This window comes from Oryza brachyantha, chromosome 7, assembly GCF_000231095.2.
Source record: "Oryza brachyantha chromosome 7, ObraRS2, whole genome shotgun sequence".
Classification (NCBI taxonomy): Eukaryota; Viridiplantae; Streptophyta; class Magnoliopsida; order Poales; family Poaceae; genus Oryza; species Oryza brachyantha.
The window spans coordinates 16,378,477-16,402,541 of record NC_023169.2 but is presented as its reverse complement, the minus strand read 5'-3'; the positions used below and the strand labels follow the sequence as shown (position 1 = coordinate 16,402,541).

At 41.1% G+C, this 24,065-nt stretch overlaps 3 protein-coding genes across 4 annotated transcripts; 2 read left to right on the top strand and 1 right to left on the bottom strand.

Moving 5' to 3' along the window:
- Window positions 1–481: 481 nt before the first annotated feature.
- Window positions 482–5,672, top strand: LOC102715405 (CDPK-related kinase 5-like). Its single transcript, XM_040525948.1, has 11 exons — window positions 482–1,195; window positions 1,991–2,121; window positions 2,873–2,914; window positions 3,008–3,116; window positions 3,435–3,513; window positions 3,629–3,925; window positions 4,003–4,115; window positions 4,460–4,567; window positions 4,651–4,713; window positions 4,798–4,965; window positions 5,051–5,672. Exons 1-11 carry the CDS (start codon window positions 653–655, stop codon window positions 5,189–5,191), a joined length of 1,794 nt encoding a protein of 597 aa, XP_040381882.1. The 5' UTR covers window positions 482–652; the 3' UTR covers window positions 5,192–5,672.
- Window positions 5,673–6,975: 1,303 nt separating this feature from the next.
- On the top strand, window positions 6,976–11,211 carry LOC102712279 (zinc finger CCCH domain-containing protein 62-like). The gene is made up of 8 exons (XM_015839241.2): window positions 6,976–7,381; window positions 7,952–8,069; window positions 8,325–8,386; window positions 8,465–8,519; window positions 8,590–8,686; window positions 8,800–8,898; window positions 9,274–9,382; window positions 10,045–11,211. Exons 1-8 carry the CDS (start codon window positions 7,087–7,089, stop codon window positions 10,782–10,784), a joined length of 1,575 nt encoding a protein of 524 aa, XP_015694727.2. The 5' UTR covers window positions 6,976–7,086; the 3' UTR covers window positions 10,785–11,211.
- Window positions 11,212–12,598: 1,387 nt separating this feature from the next.
- LOC102715127 (homeobox-DDT domain protein RLT3) lies at window positions 12,599–23,206 on the bottom strand. Of its 2 annotated transcripts, XM_040525872.1 has the most exons (19): window positions 22,916–23,206; window positions 22,082–22,172; window positions 21,588–21,977; window positions 20,696–20,748; window positions 19,771–20,001; window positions 19,595–19,657; window positions 19,170–19,386; window positions 18,985–19,085; window positions 18,122–18,208; window positions 17,914–18,045; window positions 16,896–17,036; window positions 16,614–16,736; window positions 16,071–16,523; window positions 15,297–15,674; window positions 14,541–15,191; window positions 14,243–14,347; window positions 13,898–14,123; window positions 13,318–13,368; window positions 12,599–13,197 (listed from the first exon to the last, which is right to left on the bottom strand). In XM_040525872.1, exons 1-18 carry the CDS (start codon window positions 22,934–22,936, stop codon window positions 13,361–13,363), a joined length of 3,471 nt encoding a protein of 1,156 aa, XP_040381806.1. In that variant the 5' UTR covers window positions 22,937–23,206; the 3' UTR covers window positions 12,599–13,197; window positions 13,318–13,360. The 2 variants fall into 2 exon arrangements, with proteins under 2 accessions (XP_040381806.1, XP_040381805.1); XM_040525871.1 differs by having other exon boundaries at window positions 12,600–13,368.
- Window positions 23,207–24,065: the final 859 nt, after the last annotated feature.

Sequence of the window (24,065 nt, the reverse complement as noted above, 5' to 3'; positions counted from 1 at the left end):
TTATTAAATTTCTTCCAAACTTGTATGGAAAGATGCATTCCACAGTACTTTCGTAAGATTCGTTCTTTTGAATTCAAAAGGGTCTATAATAAAAGTTCCTATAGAAATAAAATCCTTCAAAGCTACTGCTCTCTCCTTCCCATAATATATGAGATTCTCATTATTCACTTATAGTTTTTGAACATTCGTCTTATTCAAAAATTTAGTGCAAATATAAAAATTTATAAGTAATACTTAAACTACTTTTAATAATAAAGAAAATAATAAACAAAATAAATAATACTTTTAATTTTTTTTAATAAGACGAGTAGTTAAACATTATAAACAGAAAATCAAAATACCTTTCAATCTGAAATGAAACGGAGATACATCAAACGAGACCTCAATTAAAAAAACAACATGTAACCTCGGGAGCGTCTCTGTGAGCTCAGCTGGGCGTTTTCCACCCTTCCGTTTCAATTCTGGGAGTCCCCACCCCCAGTCGCCACTCCGCTCCCACTCCAAAGCAAGCTCGCCTCCTCTCTCGCTCTTCTCCACTTCCGCCATGGCCACCGGTAGCGCCTCGTGGTAGCTATAGCTAGAGGCCAGATCCCGCGGGGGGGAGCAGGGAGGGCGGGCTGAGCTTGCGGGGAGGCGAGGGCGCGCGGGGGCCATGGGGGGCTGCCACGCCAAGCCGCTCACGCACGACGAGGGCGATGGCTCGCCGCCGCACGCGCCGCCGGCCACGCCGCCGCCTCCCGGCTCGGCCGTTGGCACCCCGGCCGTGAAGAAGCCCTGGGCGTCGCCCTTCTTCGGGTTCTCGACGCCCAGCCCCAGCCCGGCGCACCACCTCTTCTCCTCGTCCAAGGCCTCCCCGAGGCGGTCCCCGGCCCCGGGCTCCGCGCCCACCACCCCGGCGAGGCGGCTCCTGCGGCTGCCGTTCCCGCCTCCGTCGCCCGCCAAGCACATCCGCCAGGCGCTCGCCCGCCGGCACGGCCCCCCGCGGCCGTCGATTCCCGAGGAGGGCGGCGATGGGGACGGCGAGTGCGGGCGGGGGCTCGACAAGGGCTTCGGCTTCAACAAGGGGTTCGCGGCGAAGTACGACATGGGCGACGAGGTCGGGAGGGGCCACTTCGGCTACACCTGCTCCGCGAAGATCAAGAAGGGGGCGCGCAAGGGGGAGGCGGTCGCCGTCAAGGTCATCCCCAAGGCAAAGGTGATATGCTAATTTTTCTGGGAAATGACGCTGCGGAAATCTAGATTTCATGAAGGCGGTGTAGATTTCTTGATGCCAATTGGCTAATGCACTATGGTGTTATGCTTCTTTTGCGCAGTGTTATTATTCTGTGGAAAAAAAAAGAACTGATGATCATTCTGATCAAAACAAAAGAGTTATGGATGTGGCATCGGTGCACAACTGATTTACTAAGAAATTTGCCTTCCTTTAGGCAGTGGAAGAACAGCGTAGGATTGTTGTTTCCAATTCCCATAAATATTTCGGGACCAATGCTGTCTTCAGTTAGCATGTTTTGTGTACTGCCATGGAACAGTTCCATGTTAGTGCATTGCAAGAAATATGACCGACTTCATCAGTTCATTTCATGCCCTTTAAAATAAGATTTCATGTTCTGTGCTTTCTGCCTTCTTGCACAGCATATAAGATTTTCTGCTGTAAATTTTCTGCTTGTATGATGAGATCTGGGTAAACCTTTGTGCTTTTTCCTGTGAAATTACATTTGATGTATCGTTGCTCCTTGGCAATTGGCAATATCATTCTGTTATTGGTATGCCAACGTCCATACTATTCTAAGCTCTTGTAGCTACAGTCCATACTTATTTAAACTCTTGTAGTTCTAACATCTTTTATTTTTGTACTACCTTTATTAATTGTCATTTAGGAAGGGGGAAAATGTCAGTTACTCACAGTCAGCCACTTAGCATGAACTTAGTTCCTGATATGCACAATGTACTCTTTTTTTGACAATGTATGGATTTCTTCTGATTTTATTAGATGACGACATCCATTGCTATAGAGGATGTCCGAAGGGAGGTGAAAATATTGAAAGCTTTGGCGGGACACAAGAACTTGGTTCAATTTTATGACGCCTATGAGGACAATGATAATGTGTATATAGTAATGGAGTAAGCTTCCAATACCTGCAAAACTACAATGTGCTTTGACTTCATAGTTCATAGGCCACTCATGGAAAAACTTAGGTTTCTTTGAGCTTCGGCTAACTGAGTTTTTCACTTTCCACAGCCCTTTCTTATTCTTATCATTTGTTATCTCTTTACTTATTTTTGAAGTGGCCAGAAAAACTTTCAGGAACATATAGAGAGTACTATACCTTAGATGCTTATCACTGATTCAACAAATGTACCATGCTCGGTCCACTCATGCCAGTTGTTAATCACCCTTTTTCTTTCTATTGTTTATTCTGGTTCTGAGTAGCAGCCACAACTCATAACTTTCCACCTGGTAACATTGACAGTTTAGATATATGGTATTAATTACTTATCTTATTACCGTACAGTGAAGATGAACTTAAATTAGTCTCCTTTTGAGTGATGTGCCCTTACCTGAAGTCTTTTAATGTTACCTAAGACTATCTTCTTTCCTGCTCAACGCCTCAACCTGTATAGTGAATATTCTACAGAAATGCTGTTAGTTCCCAAAATTGCTCACACCTAGCCAAATTTCACCTCTATGAGGCTTAAAACAGTGTCTTCTACCAAATATTGTCTATACATTTATATTACATTTTATACATTCCCCCAATGGCAATCCTTGATATGTGTGCATTCTTTTCAGTATTTATTTCTGACATGTCCCACTCCATGTTGTGTTGATGTTCAAAGTTCCTATTGATTTATCCAAGTCCTGTTTTTTTAGGTTGTGTGAGGGAGGTGAGCTTCTGGATAGAATACTTTCCAGGTATGTTAAATGCAAACTTTAGTAGTGGGTACAACACTGCAATTCATAACAAAATGTGCTTTAGTACTACTGTTTTTCATTTGCTGTAATTAGAGGTGGGAAGTACTCCGAGGATGATGCAAAAGCTGTCCTGGTGCAAATATTAAATGTTGTTTCATTTTGCCACATTCAAGGAGTGGTTCATCGGGATCTCAAGCCCGAGGTGATGTGATTTTTCTACACCACAACCATCGTTGACTTGTCATCTTTTTCATGTTTGATTTTTTTGAAGTACTGAATTTCATAATGTCAGTAAACTAGCTATGCTTTCAATTGAAATTGCTAAGCTTTCCTGTTTCTCTTCCATTCAATGATGCATCCATGATTCTTGAGCATTGCACTGCAGTTACCCTATTATTGTTTATAGCATTCCTTGTGTGGCCTATTTATTGCATTACCGTTCCCTTTTCTATGCAATTATAGTAACTGTTTTCATTTGACTTGCCATGCCTATGACTAACAAAAGGTTAACCTTTTTCAGAATTTTCTATTTACTTCAAAAGATGAGGATTCTCAACTTAAGGCTATTGATTTTGGGTTATCAGATTTTGTAAAACCAGGTTAGTTTCTTAATGCTCAGTCAGACAAGATTAACTTGCTGATCAGTACAGCCACAAGTGAATCTGATAGTATTCACAGGCAACAAGGTCTTAAATAAGCTTTTCTAATATGCAGACGAGAGGCTAAATGATATTGTTGGTAGTGCTTATTATGTTGCTCCGGAAGTTCTGCATAGATGCTATAGCACAGAAGCTGATGTCTGGAGTATAGGTGTAATTGCATATATCCTCCTTTGTGGCAGTCGTCCATTTTGGGCACGCACTGAATCTGGCATATTCCGTTCTGTTCTCAAAGCTGATCCCAGTTATAATGAGGCACCTTGGCCTTCCCTTACTCCAGAAGCAATGGATTTTGTTAAGCGCTTGCTTTGCAAGGATCCACGTAGAAGGATGACAGCAGCACAGGCTTTAAGTAAGTTTCAGTCTATTCATATGGATTTCAATTCAATGCTGCATTGCTCTTAGTATTCTTTGTATTTTGATTTTCAGGTCATCCGTGGATCAGAAATTACAATGACATTAAGCTGCCACTGGACATCCTTATATTCCGACTTATCAAAGCTTATATCCGTTCCTCATCATTGCGAAAAGCTGCTCTGAGGGTTAGTACTGAACTACTATAAAATTTGTCTGTTGTTTTAGATAAATACTGTTGCCTCTTCAGTTCTGCACTTGCTTAGTTGCTTTTGTCTGATAACAAAATTTTCTGCTGGAGTCTTTTAATGGTCACGAAGTAATTAATATTTTTAGTAAAACTTATTATTTCTTCTTCAGCTATCTCCTATAATTTCTTGATCTAGATCATTCATGGTATTTTCTTCTAATTCCCAAGAAATCCTACAGGTTTTCATCACACACGTATTCATGATATTATCTAATGACTGTTCACTTTTACTTTGTCTGGAATCTGCAGTAATTAATGTACGTTTTTATTGATATGTTACAGGCTCTATCCAAGACTTTGACTGTTGATGAGCTTTTCTATCTGAAGGGACAATTTTCTCTGTTGGAACCAGACAGAAATGGATGCATCACTCTAGATAATATCAGAATGGTTGGTTCATCATAGAGCTCTGGCATGCTCTCTTCTGTTCATTTCTTAAGCTACGTCCTGACTATTGCTTTCATCCTCTTTAGGCCTTAACAAGAGAAGCCACTGATGCTATGAAGGAATCACGAGTTCAGGAGATTCTTGCATCGGTATATTTAATTTTTTTAATCTTAAGACATACTTTCCACTCATTCATAGTTTGTACTCGCTTTATAAGTGGATCTTCATTTCAGTTGAGTGCTCTTCAGTACAGAAGAATGGACTTTCAAGAGTTCTGTGCAGCAGCACTTAGTGTGCACCAGCTTGAAGCATTGGATAGATGGGAGCAACATGCCCGATCTGCTTATGATTTTTTCGAGAAGGATGGCAATCGAGCTATTGTAATTGATGAGCTAGCTTCTGTATGTGATGCCTTCCTTCCTATATCTCTCTAGTTGGTCAATTTGGTCTGTTCGTTTCCTTATACCTTCACTTGTTCTTTCTTAGGAACTGGGTCTCAGTCCTTCAGTACCGTTGCATGTTGTTCTGCAAGATTGGATCAGGCACACCGATGGGAAATTGAGTTTCCTTGGATTTGTCAAGCTATTGCATGGCATGTCCAGCAGGTCCCTGTCAAAGATGAGATAGCTGTTGATAATCTCTAACGGCAGCACAAATTTATGCTGCCTAGCACCTGCTGAATCGGTCCAGGCAAGTTCACAGGGTGAAAGAAACACGATTGGAGTCCACAGACCGAAGTTAAACAGCTTGTGCTAGCAGTGCTTGGTTTGTCACTAATTTGAGTATAGAGTTCAGTTTGTTGTCGCCTGTCTACTGATCATCATCATTTTAGTTGATAGGAAAACGAGAAAAACCTCACCCATGTCTGCAACATGTGATGTCTCTAACAGTCTTTAGGATAGCCATCCTGTTCAGTTGTTGGGACTGTCCCATTTGTATTGTGAACAAACATTGTAAAATTCCCTGGTTCCTCTGGAACTGAACCGAAGTCGCCTGCTGTAAGGAAGTAAGGATCATGTTTGAGGGTGGTGGCGTGGTGCAATGCTGCCATTACCAGTGTGATGTTATACTGATTCAGATTAAAAAATGTGGTATTTTTGTGGTGTTCATCTTAGTTCTCCTTCAGCCCTTCCTGTTAATTACCGACAGCTTTCCCGTTTAATTCCCATTTAAACATTGACCATTAATGGGTGCTCCCTCTACTTGATGTTGATGACTTTCGATCAACGTTCAATCATTTATCTTATTTAAAATAGGTATATAATTATTAATTGTGTTATTATGGTTTGATTTATTATAAAAGAACTTCAAGCGTGATTTATAATTTTATATGTTTGCATAAAAATTTTAAATAATATGAGTGGTCAAACGAAGATACAATATTCAATAAAAATAGTTAGAGAGAGCATCGTATTTATACCTTATCTTTTTTACTTTTACTTCTACTTATAATTCAATAAATTTTAATCTTAAATCTGAAATTGATTTTGGGATGTTTTATCGTAATATATGTTTTAGTCTTTGCTTTTAGATTGCTAATAATATTATATATATATATGTGTGTTTTATTTACAAATTTTTTTCGTTTATAAATATGTCGTTTGACTTTTTTCTTTTAAAAAACAAAAAGATGATCATAAATCTTTGTACTATCTCCGTCCCATAATAACTTATTTTTCGTTTTTCCATGTCCAACGTTTGACCATTCGTTTTATTTAAAAAAATTGTAAAAAAACTTGAAAAAATTTGTCATGTATAAAGTACTATTCATATTTTATCATCTAATAATAATAAAAATATTAGTCGCAAAAAATTTTAAATAAGACGAATGGTTAAACATTGGACACGAAAAAACAAAAAATAAGGTTATTACGGAACATATGTAGTAAATAATAATAAAAAAGTGGTTAAATTTCGAAATTGAACATGTACCGTGTGAATGTATCCCTCCATTTCTTTATAGATGGCAATAGATAACGTTCTCTGACCACTTCTCTTTTAGAAAAGGGGCATTTATAAATTTGTCACTCGTTTTTTCTAAATTGCATGGATGACTCTCGAATAACAGTTATAGTGGTATTTTTGTAATATGGCAGTTTTGCAATAATATTTTAAACCAGTGATAAATTTGTGATCGTCTCAATAGAAAAAAGTTCGGAAACCCTTGAAATGATATCATATCGTTAAAATGTGTTACATCCTAATATAAGCATCAAACTTTTGTTTATCAAAGATTAACCATTTAAAATTTAGCAGCGGTCAAAATTTAAATAAAGATGGTCAATTGTGTCATCTACGGAGGAACTGACAGAGTACTATGAGACAAATATTTTTGTTGAAGGAACATTTCCAAACGGGCGCGTTTCAAATTTGAAATTTGAAATTTGAACCGTTTCTGGTTCGGCGAGGAGGCAAGAGCCTCGGTAAACGTACGGAATTCTGAGCTTGCTCCATTTCGAGGAAGGCGATCATCGGAGGAAGGTCGAGCCGGCAATCTCGAGTCGAGCAACGGCCATACCGCGATGCCGGTGACGACGAGGCGCGCCGCGGCGGCAGCTGTGGCGGCGCCGGTAGAGGAGGAGGAGGGGCGCGCCGCGGCGATCGACATCTCCTCCGATTCTGACGCCGGATCTGAGTCGGGGTCAGAGGAGGAAGACGAGGGCTCCAGCACCGACGAGGACTACATCGACATCAGCGACTCCGACAGAGGCGGCGGCGGCAGCACTGGGAGCGATGAGGAATCGGAGGCGGAGGCGGAACAATCGATGGTGGATCGGGGCGAGGCTGCCTGCAGAAGAATCGCCGATCTCCTCCGCGGTAAGCGCCTCGCCAAATCCCCTTCTAGCTGCTTGCGCTGTGCTCGAGCGCTACTCAAACGAACACGAACTAGATACGAGAGGAGGTGCTAGATACTGGGAGAACCTGGATGCTTAGGGAGACATCGCTTGTCCATGAAGGCCGACGTGCCGGAGGAAGAGAGCGCCGGCGGACGGCGGCTTCGCGTGGCGGCGTTCTCTACTGTTGTGTGGGGATTGGGGAATCAGCTTAGCCGATGGAGGTCTATTTTGCAGAAAAGAAAAACGAACACTCCAAACCATGAATCCAGGGGTTATTTTGTAAAATTTTTGATCTCTAGTTCTTACCAGTAGCAATGAAAGGCTTTGGTGGCGATCCAAACACAAACGTGGGTTATTTGTATTAAGTACACAAACTGAGATCGATAAGCACAACGGTTTAGCTTTTGATAGTTTATAATTCATATGTTTCTAGAGTGAAGAATGTGTTGTTGAACATCATGTTGACATGCTCGACTTGTTTGATAGTACTGTGTTCCTACATAAGCTTTCAGCAATTCAGCTAATGAGCAATTTTTTTTTCTTTTTGTAGCGGGAAAAAATCTGGATGGGATTAAGCTGGTTGAGTGCAAAGCATATCTAAAGAAGAACGGCCTTAGCCAAACTGGGGACATGGCTACCTGCGTAGAAAGAATAATTCTGCATTGGAGGTTGGTTACTTGGATGATTCTCAGTCCAATTATTCAGTAGTTTGATGCTTATCTACTCAGTGATCCAGAGGAGCAGTCATATGAATGTAGAGAACACCACTTCCCCTCTGCCCCCCAATGACTGTTTTCATTTATCCTGATTCTTTATTATTTGTCCTGTAATAGTGTTATGCATTTAAAAGCTCTCCTGGAAATACATTGATCTTGCAATATCTGGAACAGCCAGACACATGTAATACTTTGTTTTCCTGATAGGTGCAAGTATGAGGATCCAGAGAAAATTTATCCACGTTCATCCTTTTGTATTAACTGTAAAGGTGCCATCTCAGTCAGAAACAAGCCTTTGTCTTTCTGCATACAAGATTATCCTGGTTAATGATGCTCTCTCAGTTTAGGTGATGTCTGTAGAGGTGATGCAGTTTTATTCAAGCAGAAGGTTTACGAGAAAAGGTAACAATCTGCATTTCTGTACTACCTCGCAGTTGCATGGAGTAATCATGAGAACTTACCTTTGTGACAGTGGAAAACGGCATTCAAAATGTATAGGAAAGCGAGTTGTAGCTGGGAGAGTTATTAAGGAAAGTTACGGAAAAGAAAAACAGCAGCACACTTTTACTGTAAGGATTAATTCTGTAATATATTACTGCTTTTATCGATAATTACAATACATTACTGCTGTAGCATCGGTACTGGGAGCTTTCAAGAACTCCTTTAGCTGTTGAATTTATAGGTCCAAGTTTTCTGGAGCAAAGGAGTTGGCAAATTGCCACCTTTATGTCTGCTGCTTGTCAAAGGGCGCAATCTCTACAGAATGATGACTTTCCGTCAGGTAGGAGAGCTCTGTACCTGAACTGTCTTATGCTATTGAAACCTGTTCCTTTGACTCCAGAATTTGATAATTAATACTGCATAAATATTGTTCAAGGAACATGCATTGACTTATCAGGTTTATGGTGCCTTTTAGACATTGTGTTCTCTATACGCTTTAGCAGATGGGCCGTTGTTCTTGAATTATTCAGAATATCTTGCTTATTTGTTCATTTTCTGTGGATGGATCACTTTAGCATCCAGAAAATCTTGTTGATCTATTCATTTCCTGGGGATGGACGACTCATATACAGCGCTTAATGTGTTAATGCCTTTCTCGGGATGGGCTCGTTTACATTTCAACATCACATTGAAATACTTTATTATTATTATGTAGCTTTGGGGAAATGAAGTAGATAGATTGAAGACTCTAGATGAGAAGCACAGCAGGGGAGATGCTGCAAGGCGTGTTCGTGCATTGCGTAGACCTGATGCTGCAGGAAACGGTAATTTCTGTACTCAATAACCCTGTCCAATAAAGCTTAGCTGCTACTTGTTTCCCTTAACCTGATTTTAATTGAGAGAGAATCTTTCTATTAACATTTGCCTCGCTTCTGAACTTGCTGAATGGAGCAAATACTATTGCATTTGTAGGTGTGGCACACATTAAAAGAATGTTTGATATACCTTTGTTCGATAATAAAATATATATTATGATAACATGATATGGAAACCGAAAGTTTTGGGGCATTTCATGTTGATATCTGGTACACTTAAAACTGCAAACTGAGTCACTCCTAATTAATTAACATTGGAAGCTATATTGTTCCATGGTAGAGCCAGCTATGTCTTGGAATCATCTAAATGTGGAGAACAGTATGATCTCACCCAAGCCATTGTACAAGAGTAATACAGCCTAATAATGAGCTGTAGTTAAACTTAAGATAAACGCATCCATACACTTCAGTTTCGTGGAATCCTTTTCATGCATCATTTTGTCTGACTTTTGTTAGACTTCTGCATAGTATGTTTTAGTGAACTTTTGAGTCAAGACTCTTAACAATTTCTCTTTTCACTTTTCAAGTCCATTGTCATCAAGCTGTATGTACCTTTGGCCAAACTAATTGAATTCCATCTTCAATGTATAATGTATCCTGGTGGCATAAAGGCAAGAAATCGACGCAAAATGGAAAACATCAATCTCAACCAGGACGGCGTGATAGTGGAACGAATATCAATAAAGGCAATAAACGTATTATGCAGTCCTCCAATCCTGATCTGCCAACCAAAAGATCAAGGAATGAAGAGAACCTAGTGTCTTCCACAAAACAGTGCACTGGTGGTCGGAAGGCGAAGACAGATCGTGCCTGTCTGGTCAAAAACGACTGCACTACCAGAGTTAGGATGAGAGAAAGGAAAGCTGATTCCCAGCAAGATCTCACTGGTGGCAGTGGCAGCCATGCTCAATTTGGAGAAAGGTATGCAGGTTCAGGTTCTAATACTCAGCCAGCCATATGTCGTGAGCATATGGTTGGAATGCAGCAGCCTCACTATGAGATCATGAGGCCCCAGGGGGCACCTCCATTCCGTGAGGTTGGCAACGCCTGGCAACCTCACATAGACGGCAGATCAGCAGCATGTCCACATCCCAGAATGGGTTTCCAGCACCGAAATGCAGCATTGCCCGGTTGGCATCCACCTGCTTATTCTATGGGAACCTTGCCGAATCAACCTGGAGCATCATTTGCATCATCCGGTGTGCCACAAACTGTACACCGTCCTCTGAATCAGTTTGGATCATCATTTGCATCGTTCAATGTGCCGCAACCATTATACCGTCCTTGTCCAGAAGGACATGCGATGCCGCACTTCAGATATTCTGGTGGTAGCAATGGCTTTCCTCGGTAGGGGCCCTAGGGCAGATTTGGCAGATGGCCCAGGTTGCATCCTTGAAGACCGCATCGGTGACCAGAAGCACCGAAAGCATGATATCGTTTGCAGTTTCGTGAATGTCAATTCATTAGCGAGCAACATATCTGGTCAGCTCGGTAAAATGTGAAGGCCATCTGAAGGATTTGGCTCTGATTTTGCAGATTCTGTTGGGAACAGCATCGGTATTGTTGAAATATCTGGTTAGTTCGGTAATATGTGAACGCTAACCGGAGGATTTGGTTGTGATCTCGCAGATTGTGTTGGAAAGGCATCGATATTATTGAATGACCACTGTAATTGCCATCTAACAGAAGTAAACATATCACAAAATACGTATATTATGGCTAAAGAAAAAAAAATCTCAAAGGCCTGTTTTGAAACCATTTCTCAGTTTACAGAAATGAAAAGGTAGAAGTATATTTCTCTCTCAAACTTTCACTAATTCAAATTTTGGCTCTCTCAACTCTCAAAAGCAAGTAAAACGTAATCTTCCTTTTGAAAGGGGAATAAATTCATTTTGGGTCCCTCAAGTTGTCACGAAGTATTAAAATTGTCTCTCGATCGTGATACTAAAAATGTTGGCCCTCCAAGTTACGAAAACCGTTCAAATCAGGTCCCTTGGTAGTATTGGAGAGTGGTTTTGTTGACGTGACATCCTAGTCAGCAAAAATATACTAAAAAATTCATGGGACCTACCTATCAGTTGCCAAGTCAGAAAAAAAACTACTCAATAAAATATGGGGCCCACCTGGCCTAACAAGAAAATAATAAAAAAAACTCTCTCCTCCCCCATCGATGCCCGCCACCGCCGCGCGTGTCAGTTGCCGCCCTCCCGCGCCGGGGCTGCCGCCCACCACCGCCGCTCGACCGACGCTCGTGCCGCCTGGCCAGCTGCCATCGGCCCCATCATCCCGCGTTGATTGACGCCCGCCACCACCGTGCGGCTAACACGCGCGTCGGCTGTTGCCTTCCCGCGCTGCCAACCCGGCCACCATCGCCCCCACCCTCCCGCGCCGGCCGCCGCACGCCACCCGCCACCGTCGCTCGGCAGACGCTTGCACCGCCAGCCCGGTGGGGGCGGTGGCGGCGCCACCGCCCCCGCCCTCTTGCACCGGCCGACGACTGCCACCGCCGTGCGCGTCGGCTGCCACCCTCCCGTGCCGCCAGCCTGGCTGCCACTGCCCCCACCCTCCCACGCTCACGCCTCCCGCCCGGCTGCCACCGTCGCCACCCTCCCTTGTCGGCTGCCACCTTTCCCCGCCGCCAACCCGGCCGCCACCGACCCCGCCCTCCCGCGTCGGCCGCTGCTCGCCGTCGCCGCCAACCTAACCGTCCCCACCCCTGCCGGCGCGCTATGGAGGAGGAAATTAGGAGAAGAGAGGAGAGGAAGGGACAGTAAAGAGTACAAATAAAAAATTCTGGCATTTGAGACCCACCGGCCACCACGTCAGCAAAACCGGTCAAAAATGGAACAATACTGCCAAACCTTTTTTGAACGGATTCTCTGAGTTTAGGGATATATATTTATGGTATTACGGTTAAGGAACGGAAAACAAACTCGTCTTCAAGTTTAAAGACCTCTGATGGACTTGTTCCTTTGAAATTGTTCCTTTGAAAGGCCATAGTCCACGTTTCTGGTATTGCGGTCAAGGGATAAAAATCAAACTCATCGAGACCTCTGGTAGACTTGTTCCTTTGAAAGGCCATAGTCCATCCATTTTGTCACCTCTTCAGGGAGAATTTTCATATAAATTCCGAAGGAGATTATCTCTTACGAGCATCATTTATCCATCTCTACGTTACATCCAGGGTCCTAAATTGAAACATAAACTTTGATGTTTAAGGTTGAGTTTTGTATAGCTAAATATTGTTGCTGACAACCAAACAAGAGCATTGTGTAGAACAGCATGGACATGTGGTTTTACTGGTACAAAATCGTTGTAGCAAGTTCCTATGAGGAACTAAAAAGAGAATTCCATTTTACACTGTAAAGAACACAAAGTGGTGGCACCAATCCTGCCTGCTAGCACACCCGGCTGGAAGCAAAATGAGCCGCACGGAAAACTAACCGATCAAAAAGGATATATGTGACCCTCTTATTGCACAAAAGGGGCCGCCATTAGTTCATGAACAACATACAGCAGCTATCTAGATATGACCTATATAGATTTAAGTATTCCTCGTGATCACTAATCACTAATAGGGTGGGCCAAAAAAAGTTCATATGGAGGAAGTAATGATTATTAACAAAAAAACCTTTTCCCTGTTCTACTATTGTACACAAGGCACGATTTTCTGCTGGGTTGGAACAATGATGTTCTCCAGGTATCCAACAGAACGAGAAGCCATGGCTTTCTCCAAAGTGCAAGGTCTCGGTCGCTGCTAAGGCCTGAAGCTCAAGTAAGAGACACCATGATTGTGTCAGTCTTGACAAAAAAGACTCAACAATCAACAAAAAAAAACTTGCAATTGATGAAAGAACGTGTCAGCTGGGCGCTTGCTGGAGTACCACAAAATAATCATCATCGATTCCTAGCTATTTCACCGCATGCTCACGTTCCTGCAATGTACAATGGGCACAGTGTTATTATATTACGAATGACAGAGCAATGAGAAACATAACATAAAAAATGGTAAGGACATCTAGAAGCCTAGAATGTAGCCAGTTAGGTGCAAGTTGCAACTCATCGAATATAGCCAAAGGGCTTCACTAATCATGCTATTTCAAGAAGTGGAACTGACATCTATTTGGAAAACACTAGAACATCCTATGCATGGTGTTATTCTCTTATTACACCATTAATACAGTAGAGTCCTAATTTAGTGATACAGATCATATAGTTATGTCCCTTCCAAGCTGACGGTCTCAAAATCTCAAAACAGTTATGAAGTGTCAATACTCAGTAGTCGTATGCACTACTAAAAATCTAATTATAGTGAACATGCACAGACGCAAGGTAGCTATTTAAGGCATTCTGGGATATGGAAAATTTTAAGCGGGACACTATAGCAAAATCACAAAAGTGACAGGTACATATCGCAGATATAAAGCAAGCATCCAGAATGTTGGGTTACTGGGAAAAGCATACTTGTTTGCAGAGAATCTTTGCTAAGTGCTCTGTCAGAATCAGCTCTTTCCAGATAAGGTGTGATGAGGGCATCCAACTTGACAACCCATAGTGCAACTGCTGACGTTGTCTGTGGCATTGTTTGGAAGTATATGGTAATGTCATCCAAATATGAACTAAAGCTTACAGATGACGAACTTTTGTACAGCCAATCCTCATCCATTGCCCCCACAAAATCAACAAGAACCTGAAGGGACAAGCAGCATAGCCATAAAAAGGCAGAAAACACTGAGAAACTTTCTTAAAACTGAATAAAAAGGTTTAAATATTATATCATCTAAACTAAAAATAAGAAATATAAGATACCTGTAAAAGCTCTGCCAAAGATGATGTGCGTCGCAGCCGCTTAATCCACAGCTTGTGCGAAGACTTCATCCACAAACCAGCAAATGCAGCTTCAGGCATGCGTGCCTGCATCAAAACATAATATAAGAAAAGAAATCCAAGCTAAACAGCTGGTGTGAAATATGTATTGATTCTGGGGGCACTTCAGCAAACATCTCAAAATGGCAATAACCTCAACTTTGTATCACCAGGTACAGTAGCTTTAAACAAAGTTGATCCAGATAATAAACCTGCATATTACACCTTTTGAATTACTAACCTCAATGGCATGAATGGCTGCCTTAAGTGCTTGTAGCTGTGAAGGCAGAACTTTATGATTTGGCACATCATACACATCTTCGGGATCCCTGCATGTAGCCACATGTATAGCATATCGTTCTTCAAGATCAAAGCTGACTTCAAAAGTAGAGTGGCATATTCTGCAATGCTTTTCATCTCTCCAATACAAATCATGACAACTTTCACAGCGAACAAGTGATTCCTTGAATGATTTCTTGCCACACTTAACAGCCGTTAGGCAAGAATAGAAATTAGTCCAGATCCATTTATCAAATGCTTGAGATCTTTCCCACTTCAATACTTTCTCATCACCTCTCCTCCCAACTTCAATTGATATAGCAGATGATGGATTTACAATATTATCAACTAGATCTGTGGGGACAGAAGCATAGTCAATGTCTGAAGTTGGCGAAGCTCCATCTCCACTACTTAGTTTGGGTGAAGCTCCATCTCCACTACTTGTCTCAGAGTGAGACGTCTCGGATGGTATTTCAGGTCCAACCACACTTCTATCCTCGCAATGCTTTTTCATGGCTTCAAAAAGGCATGTCTGTCTGTTTTTCATTGACGCAAGAAGATAAGCTTCCCTGATGCCTCTACCGTCTAGCGAAGCCAGCAGGGAAAGTAATTCCTGCACTCAAGTAGATAACATGGTAAGGTTCCAATGGTAGTTAAACTCAAGTGCACAAATAAGAGGCATAATCATGATTGTAAGCAGATTTAGCAGGCCGACAACCTGTGGTGAATCAATAACCTCCCAGTGACCATCTTCCGACGACTCGAAGTAGACCCTATGATGTCCTGGATCATCTGCACTACAAGGTCCAAGGAAGAGCCAATAATTATTATACCTACGGTCAGATCCTAAGAGAACAACTTGTGGTTGATGAGCAACTCCTGTAGATGAATCATTCCTTCCAGAGTAAGCAACATAATCATGACTTCTAAGGCTTCCTGACTGCTGATACATAGAAGAATCCAAACCATGCATGCTTCCTGATGTATTAAAGCACTCATCACTAGATTGACAAATGTTTCTGGTCGATTTCTTTATTTTCCCACCTGATACATGTGGTTGTGCTCTCGGTATGCTAGGCAACACTCTTGGTGGTTCCTATAAAAAGGTAGACAAACTATGAAGCTTCTGCAATTTTCAAGTAGGGGACACAATTCAAGAATATTTTCAGGAGGCTGAGCTTGAACTTGGCACATTGAACACAGTTAGAACAGTTTAAGAAAAGATAAAGAGAAGGGCATACAAAGTTAGGCGCTGCTATTGAGAAACAAGTACACAAAAATATGTAGGATTCATTTGACAGTTATATAGTAGTCAGGAAAGCATTTTCTAATAAATGTATCCACTTCTCATAAATATGCCATGCCATTAAGCATTAGCTAAGTGGAAAATTCATAAACTTGGTCAATTTGCAGGTGCTGTAACAGCATAGCACCCTACTCATAAAAAATGACATGGTGCAGTTTAAAATAGCAAAACATGAGCCAAAATTACCTCAAGTCTTGGAACAGTATCAGCACCAGAAACAACATCCATTAAAGCAACCAAGCAATCCAACTTCTCATCAATGCTTAGGTCTGAGTACTCGCCTTCCATCAAGCCCAGAAGCCACCGTTCTCCAGAATAGCTTTCATCAATTTCACTACATCTATTCACATTTTCATGACCATTTTTTCGCTTCCTTCTAGTGATTCTATGTTCATGCTCAGAAAAACTCGTCTCATGTGAGCCTTCAGATTCATCAGCACCACTGCTAGCATCACTGTCATCATCAACACTTCCAGAATCCTCAGTATCTGATCCAGAGTCTTCCTTCCCTTTAATTCGAGGATCAACACGGAGACGATATGCAGAAGGCGTGATCTTCTCAAATAATGTGATATCACTAGAAAGAGTTGAATAGATCAGCTGATCTACCTCCATGCTGGGGATATTAAGATCAACAATCTGAAGAAAGAATAATCAAGGAAATTTCATGGAGATACCCAAGTTAAACGGAAACTACTCATTATCAATATTGACATATACAGGTAATACCTCTGGTGATTTGGCAAGTTCTGATATCTTTAACCCACGGCTTCCTTTTTTAGACAATAGTGCAAACAGTTCACCTTTCAGTGTACGAGGACGTAAACCATATTTAACCATTTGGTTTTTCTCCTGCAGCAAAACAGATGATTGTATTATTTCTAACCATACTTGAATTACCTGTAGAGCCAATACTACTAGGGGAATCCAGAGCTAGAGCATATATACAAATAGTAGCATGGCACCTGTAGGCATGGAATAATCTATAATAATGTGGTGCCAAACAAGTACCTTATTAAAAAAATCCCGATTCAGCATATGATGTTTTGAACCAAAACCAGAAGCAACCAAAACTTGACGTAGTATTTCAACCCAAGTAAGAGAATTCAGAGACTTGATCCAAAAATTCAGATCGAATTCCTGTTCCCTAACCTGAAAGAGAAATGTCTTCAACAAAATGTACAGTGGCAAGAACAGCAGTGACCTAATAGATGATATTGTTAATTTGATGTATCCAGGAAAGTCAAGTCATCCAGTGTTTATCTTTTCTTAGGATAATATTGCTTTAGCGATTTTTGCCTGCTGAAAGGTTTCACTAGTCTGCATGCATGGTGTATCCAGTCAAAGAATCAGCTCTAATGGCTATAAAAGATTCATCACAGGTAATTAATTACCTTGCATCATATCCATAAGAAAACAAATCAAGCCAAATTACAAAATATGCAGGAACTGAAAAAAATCATGCACAATTCTGCATTTTATAAGATGAACAAAACCCCTCAACTGAAACAGAACTAGGATAGTGTGATTATGGTAGTAAACAATACTAAGTGGAGGGAAATAGGGTACCCAATTCTTTCCAAGTACAATAAGTTTTATCAGGCTCATTAGAGTAATAATGATCATGTTAATATCAAGATGGCATGTTACACTTGTTGCAGAGTGTATTTTGAATCAATACAGTAAGGCTTAGTAGTTAGTACTACTTGATAACAAACCAGATTCTTCCTAAGGTAGGTCTATTAGTCCCTGTCAATCTCTATTGCCTATCAGCAAAATCAACTCGATATTTCAGAAAATACTGGAACAGGAAAATAACAATAAAGATTAATGGACAAAGTCACCGAACGAATAGCACAGCACTCAGTGCCAGAGCAACATATTTATAACTTCCCAATGCACGAAACTATCAATTTACATATTCAACCAAAGCAATAAAATGAGTTTGTTTCATTCAAAGTTAAGAATATAAGTCAATGCTTGAGAAGTAAAATTAACTAACGGATACAGCAGTACTATCGAGACTCACAAAGTTCAGAAAACTTAAAAATCTGCAATCTTTGGAAGATCGTGGAACAAACACATCACTGCTGCCTCTTCCAGTGTTTACAAAAAGTAGCTTGAGAAGATTGACATGAACTTCCCCCAACAACATCGAATCCTGGAATTCACGTTGCAATGAGAAAATAATGCCAGGAATCATGGCAATTCAAAGGAAATTCGATGGAAAATTAGACCTTGTCATGAAATGCCTGTGCTAACTCATCAAATGTGAAGGGATGAACATCCATATAACCAAAACGATTGTAGATAAACCGGACGACCTGCCAAATATATTTTTTCAACAAAAAATTAGTAAAGATTGAAGTTAGGTACATTACTGTTCAGATGCATGACAGTACCAGACACAGAGAAGAATGAAAAAAGAATCCATTGGTTAAGAGTTAACCAAGTATAGGTGGGGACACAATGTCTATTTAATTTTTTTAGTTACATCACAGGTCATTACTCATTAATGTTCAAAGGAAAAGTTAACAAAAGCACAATATATCTATGAAAAAGATCGGTGTGAAAACATGAATTGAAAAATGCCCATTCTCTAGTGTAATGCCCCCTCTACTCCTCCAGTTCCATAATTCTTGTTGTTTTGGACAAGGGTGTGATCAAACTTTAAAAAAAAAAGACTATTAATAACTTTTAAATTATTTAGTTTGAAAGCACTATAATAACATGTATAGATGAGTCATAAAGAGTACTGTAATAAAAAGTAAACATTTATTTATTTGTTGTATATATTTTAGTAGAAAATCACAATGAAAGATAGGTTTGGAAGACCGTATCCTTGTCCAAAACGACAAGAATTATATCAAACTAAAGGGAGTAATAATAACCATGCAGTTGTTGGTTTGACCAGGACTGCAGCACAAAGAGATTCAATTTTAATCTTTTGGTCAGCTCTGTTACAATGTAGTAATATAAATGAAGATACCAGAAAAATTGGATATATATTGAAAACTGAACTGCTTTTCATAATTTCGTGTACGCAAATTCAACGATGAAGATAATGCTCCTAAGTCAGTCAGAAGAGTTTTCGTACTACCTGGAAAAGCTTTTTCACCATTTCTGGTGACGACTCCCAAGGTCTTGTGGAGAATGGTTGTTTCATCTTGACGCTTGGTGGAGGAAACCTGGCAAGTAAATCTGCATGACAAAAGGTGGTGCTACTACTTGAGTAAATTATTTATTACAGAACCTGATACAAATGTATAGAACGTCATTGCAAACCTTTGCAAAGAGGGCAGCCATGTCTCCCACTTGAAGAACGATGAACTGAACATCTTAGTGGGTTAGGACCTGCTTGTAATTCACTGAGTTCAAGCTCCTCATCATCAACTAAAGTCACTTGGTTAGTCCGCAGCTCGGAGGACTGTGATTCATCCACTGAAAGATGGCATTCCACTGGAGGATGCTTCTTTGGAGCAGTAACTCTGCTACATTGCACCTAAAATAAGAGACCAGCCGAAAAGCAGGTTTAGGTTTTCTTTGGCTAAACCATAAATAGAAAGGTAAAGATATTCCTTTGCTAGTCAAAATATTCCTCTTTACTGTACATGTTTCTACCCTTAATGAAAATCAGTTAAGCCCAGACTGGGCTGCCCCACCAAAAAATATTCCTCTTTCCTCAAATTTTCTTCGCCAAGAAAAGTTACCTTTCTTCTATTGGATGGAGGCCTGCTCCTTTTATCCACCTTCTTCCGTGCCAAAACTTTTTTCTTCATACAAGAAAATACAATACAAAATTGTGAGCACTAACTCCGAATGGAATTAAAAAGATGGTCTGATGTAAAATGGGCTGAATCAGGTTCAATCAAATAAGAAACTTTACCTGAATCAATTTTCCATCATCACAATCCTCTATTCTTCCATAATCGTCTAATGGTCTCAAGGACCTCAAGCAACCAGTTTCATCAATAAAATTAGAGCCATCTTGAATTTTGCCACTATGGGAATACATTGCTTGCCACACTGTCATTAGACCTTTGCCAACTCCATGTTTCCTCACACGACCACTGTCCTCACATGGCACGGAAGATCTATGAGTGTTAAGCTCCACAATCTACACAGGAACAATTTTGTGAAGAGATATCAGTGCAAACATTGAAGGTCTCAACATGACTGATGAAAATAAAATTAACTCTGTAACAAAGCAAGAAGTACATTTGTTCATTTACAAGTACAACTTTCATCTGAGGCACTAAAATAAATTCTAAAACTGAAACCGGTGGTAAGAAACACATAATTTTCAAGAGACACCCCGATGAAGCATCATACATCCGAGCAAATAAAGACAATGACGAATGTAGCCTTAAGACACTCAGAAAGAATGTTGCTCACGGACTCACAGTAACGTCTGAACAAAAGCAATAGCAAGAAGCACATAAGTAGCTACTGCAGATCTTATATTCCAGTTCAAATGTGGGTATCATTGTCTGACCCAGAAATATTTTATGTTTGTATAGTTGTACTGATTGATTTGACAACTTCTTTCCCATCATAAGGCATGGCAAAGCAATAAGCCTGAATGGCTGGTTTTGTTAACTGGTAGTTATAATTACAAAAGTGGCGACTACCTTTTTCCTATCAAAAGGGGCTCTGGTATTGCAAACAAACATATTACATGATCAGGTTCATGACACTAGCTTGTCGTTAGCCAGCGTCAACAGAAAACGAAATGCAACCAACCATATTTAGCAGGGTGCCAGAAATGGAAATAAATTCAATGCAATCTGCCTAAACAATTGCTATGATACCTTTCTCTTCTTCATAACTCTTCGGTTCTGGTAGAAATGATAGTCTGTAGTATCTGCAAATATTAAGAATAGCACTTAGACCAGTCGAACACTATTGTTTGGGTATTAAACACATCTGCAGAATGCAACGGTTGAAAACATGTTAGCAGTATTAGCATTAGAAACATAAACTGTAGAACAGAACTCCAGAAGTAAGCATTTAATGAGCTTTGGAAGTTCTTGCTGGTCAATTTGCTTCCCTTCTTCACCAAGAAGTTTAGCAGAAGCTTTGCACCATAACACAAAGAATCACAATGTGACACAAAGTGAACAGTGAAGAACATAATCAAGCACAAGTTGTTCGGCAGAATCTCAGATACAATGACACAGTGACTAATTGGAGGACCCAAACAAAATAACATTTTTCCATAGCACACAAACAATAACAAATCAGTGGGTGATTTGAAAAAGCCAAACGGCATATTTGCAAACAAAAAATAATTTGTGAATAAAACTTTCATATGCGTATTCTTAGCGATCTAAAAGTCAATGGTGGAAAATAAACTTCAGTGGCAAAACCCTAAAATCAACTACAAATTTAAGGTTGAAAATTCAAATTTTGGCTTATAAGCAGCAACGAAAAGATAGGGGTGTTAGAGATTACTAAATATCAAATTTTAGACATAGACATAACAACACATAATGTGGAAAGACCTTCACAAACCCATGAAAGTAACTTACAAAGAAATAACAATCAGAGTTGTTGATAGGACTCCGTGGTAAATTAAAACTCCAAGGGAGGTATTTTGTTGACACATTGGTGAACAATTATAGAAAATTAAAAGTGTGCATTTATGATGGGTTCTATGGGTGGTAAATTTTCAATAACCTTCAGTTCTTACTGGAAAAATACCTCTGAGATGGCGAGGGGCACTTTGGGGAAGGAAATCAAATTCGCTTCCAAGAGGTGGACCATCCTTGCGGAAGACTTTCCTCAGGATATAATCCTTGGGAAACAGAACTTGTGGTCGGAGTGCATGTTTCTCTCCTATGAAGCTCATACCGTTGTCAACATGATGGTCGATAGTAGACTGGCTAAAAGAGGCAAACCTGCTGCTGCTGCTGTTGCATCTGAACCCATTTGATCGTGCATTAAGTTGCTTTTCCATATGAGCCCCTAGAGATTCCATTTCTCTCCTCTCTTTCCTCCTCCGTTCCTTAAACCATATTCTGACCTGACTGTAAGTCAAACCAACAGATGTTGCATACTCTGCGATGTACTCTGACTTAGGATATTGTACCTCTGGATCAAGAGATATTTGTCAATGCCAACAAGTAATATGTATAAATTATTAACATAATGATCAGAGGCAGAGCTTGAAAGTTGAAACATTAGCATATACTTACCAGAGTAGAATCTCTCCAGCATCTGGATTTGCAGGGGAGATTTTTTTGTCCCTGTATTTTCCCTTTTTGCTTCAAGACTATTGGCCACCATCTGAAAAAAGTTATATGATTAGTTACCAGAATAACAGAAAACATTCGATCATGGTATTAGACAAAACTGGAATCTGGCAACTTATAAACAGCTAAGTGCTCACGTGCTGAAAAGCATGTAAACAACCAACATCATTCAGTCAGGAAGCGCTACTGAGATTATCATTGGCGTTGTTACGGTAGATAGCATCTATAGAAGTCCATTTCAGTGTGAAATTTCCTTCTACAGTGATCAGATCAACAAGTCACAGGACTTGCGGCCAGATCAATGTGTCATAATCCAAACCCATCTGGTTAGCTTAGTTATACTTCAATGATCTGCTTAAACCTACCTGAATTTGCGTAATATCTAGCTTGGCCACCACTCGGTTGTTCGACAACTACATGACCTAGAGGCAAACCTCAAGCGCTAATTGTTCCATTCCTTACCACAACCCAAACCAATTCAAGCCAGATACTGATTTGCCCTTCAAATTCTACCGGAAAAATAGTAGCACCGGTAGAACACAAAATCAGACAGCCCCAAAACCCAAACCGCCACGATCCCTGACACTCGCAAAAATGAGCTCACTAACCAACCAACCAAACTGAAAACGACACCACCCACAAAATCCCCACACCCACCCCCATCACCCAAGCAGCACCGATCACACTCCCCATCCCGCAACCAAACCGCGACCACCAGGAACCAATCCCCCTCAACCCAGGCCCAGATCAGAGCGTGGGAGCCCCCCGTGGCCGTACCTGCGCGACCGCCGCGGCCATGGCGCTGGCGCGAGCACACCGGAGCGCGCGGAGTGCCGGAGGCTCAGCGCGCGGCGGCCATCCACCACCCTCTCGGCTCGGCTCAGCTGCTGCCGCCGCTCCTCCTCCTCCGCGAACCCGCGTCCGGCGGCGGCAGCTGTTCAGTCGATTCGGGCGGCGGGGGGCGGAGGCGGAGACGGAAGGCGGCGAGGGCGCAAAACCCTACAGCGAGTGAGTGGCCATTCCTGCGACGCTCGCTGGCTGCCGCCGTTTTTGTCCTTAAACCCTCGCGCCGCGGGGGAGTGCGTGCGTGCGAGGAGGATTAGGGGTTGGGGGAAATATCTATGGTGGCTTTCTTGCAGATCGGTCCCCCGGAGTGGTGCGTAATTCGGATAGCGACGCTTCGACCATGGGCCGAATGCGGTAGGCCCATTTCCACGGAAATGGAGGGAGTTTGGGCCTAGTAATATATGTGCCGGCCCACGATGTAGTGGGCTGGGAGTGGGAGTGAATGGATTGGATGGAAGTTTGCGTGGGCTGAATTAGTTGGGCTTCGAGGGGTAAGATCTTGGATTGGCAAAGCAGCAAGCAGCTTTTTGCCAGGGTTTGCATGATGTGGTTTTGAACGGTTTTGTTACAAATCACCTGATGTTTTTTTTTCTTATAGATCACACGAATATAACTGTAGTATAATTAGTATATACTAGTTAGGATAATTAGACGATTTTTTTTATTTACACGAGACTTGCATATTTACATCTTAGTTATATACTAGTTAATTTGTAACTGAAATATAATTACATTGTAATGATACTATAGTTATATGTGTGATTTTAAGAAAAAAAAAATCACTCCGGCACTCCCGATTCAGAGTTCCCCTTTTCCGGTTATACAGAGGGTGCGCGCATGCAAATGCACCGTCATGTACGCACGTTATCATCAAATTCGTATATCCGTGAACGTGCTTCTTTTTTAACAGACGTTCGAAAAATGAAGGCATAATCACACGCAATGATAAATATACCTCACCTAGCGATCTGAGAGCTGGTTTGGTTTGGGGCTAATTGACTAATTGTCCTCACCAAATTGTGGTCAATGCTACATTTTGGTAGGTTTTAGTATGGCTAATCCCGGTAGATAAAGCTGTATC

Bases quoted from the DNA above. Each gene is read 5' to 3' on its own strand.
- LOC102715127 (XM_040525872.1), bottom strand. From the start codon at position 22,936: ATGGCCGCGGCGGTCGCGCAG. The intron at 22,173-22,915 runs GTACGGCCACGG...AACTTTTTTCAG, and splicing joins TGGCCGCGGCGGTCGCGCAG to ATGGTGGCCAATAGTCTTGA. The intron at 15,192-15,296 runs GTTGTCGGCCTG...ACTTGAGTGCAG, and splicing joins AGGTTATTGATTCACCACAG to GAATTACTTTCCCTGCTGGC.
- LOC102712279 (XM_015839241.2), top strand. From the start codon at position 7,087: ATGCCGGTGACGACGAGGCGCGCCGCGGCGGCAGCTGTGGCGGCGCCG. The intron at 7,382-7,951 runs GTAAGCGCCTCG...TTCTTTTTGTAG, and splicing joins AATCGCCGATCTCCTCCGCG to CGGGAAAAAATCTGGATGGG. The intron at 9,383-10,044 runs GTAATTTCTGTA...GGTGGCATAAAG, and splicing joins ACCTGATGCTGCAGGAAACG to GCAAGAAATCGACGCAAAAT.
- LOC102715405 (XM_040525948.1), top strand. From the start codon at position 653: ATGGGGGGCTGCCACGCCAAGCCGCTCACGCACGACGAGGGCGATGGC. The intron at 1,196-1,990 runs GTGATATGCTAA...TGATTTTATTAG, and splicing joins AGGTCATCCCCAAGGCAAAG to ATGACGACATCCATTGCTAT. The intron at 4,568-4,650 runs GTTGGTTCATCA...CATCCTCTTTAG, and splicing joins CTCTAGATAATATCAGAATG to GCCTTAACAAGAGAAGCCAC.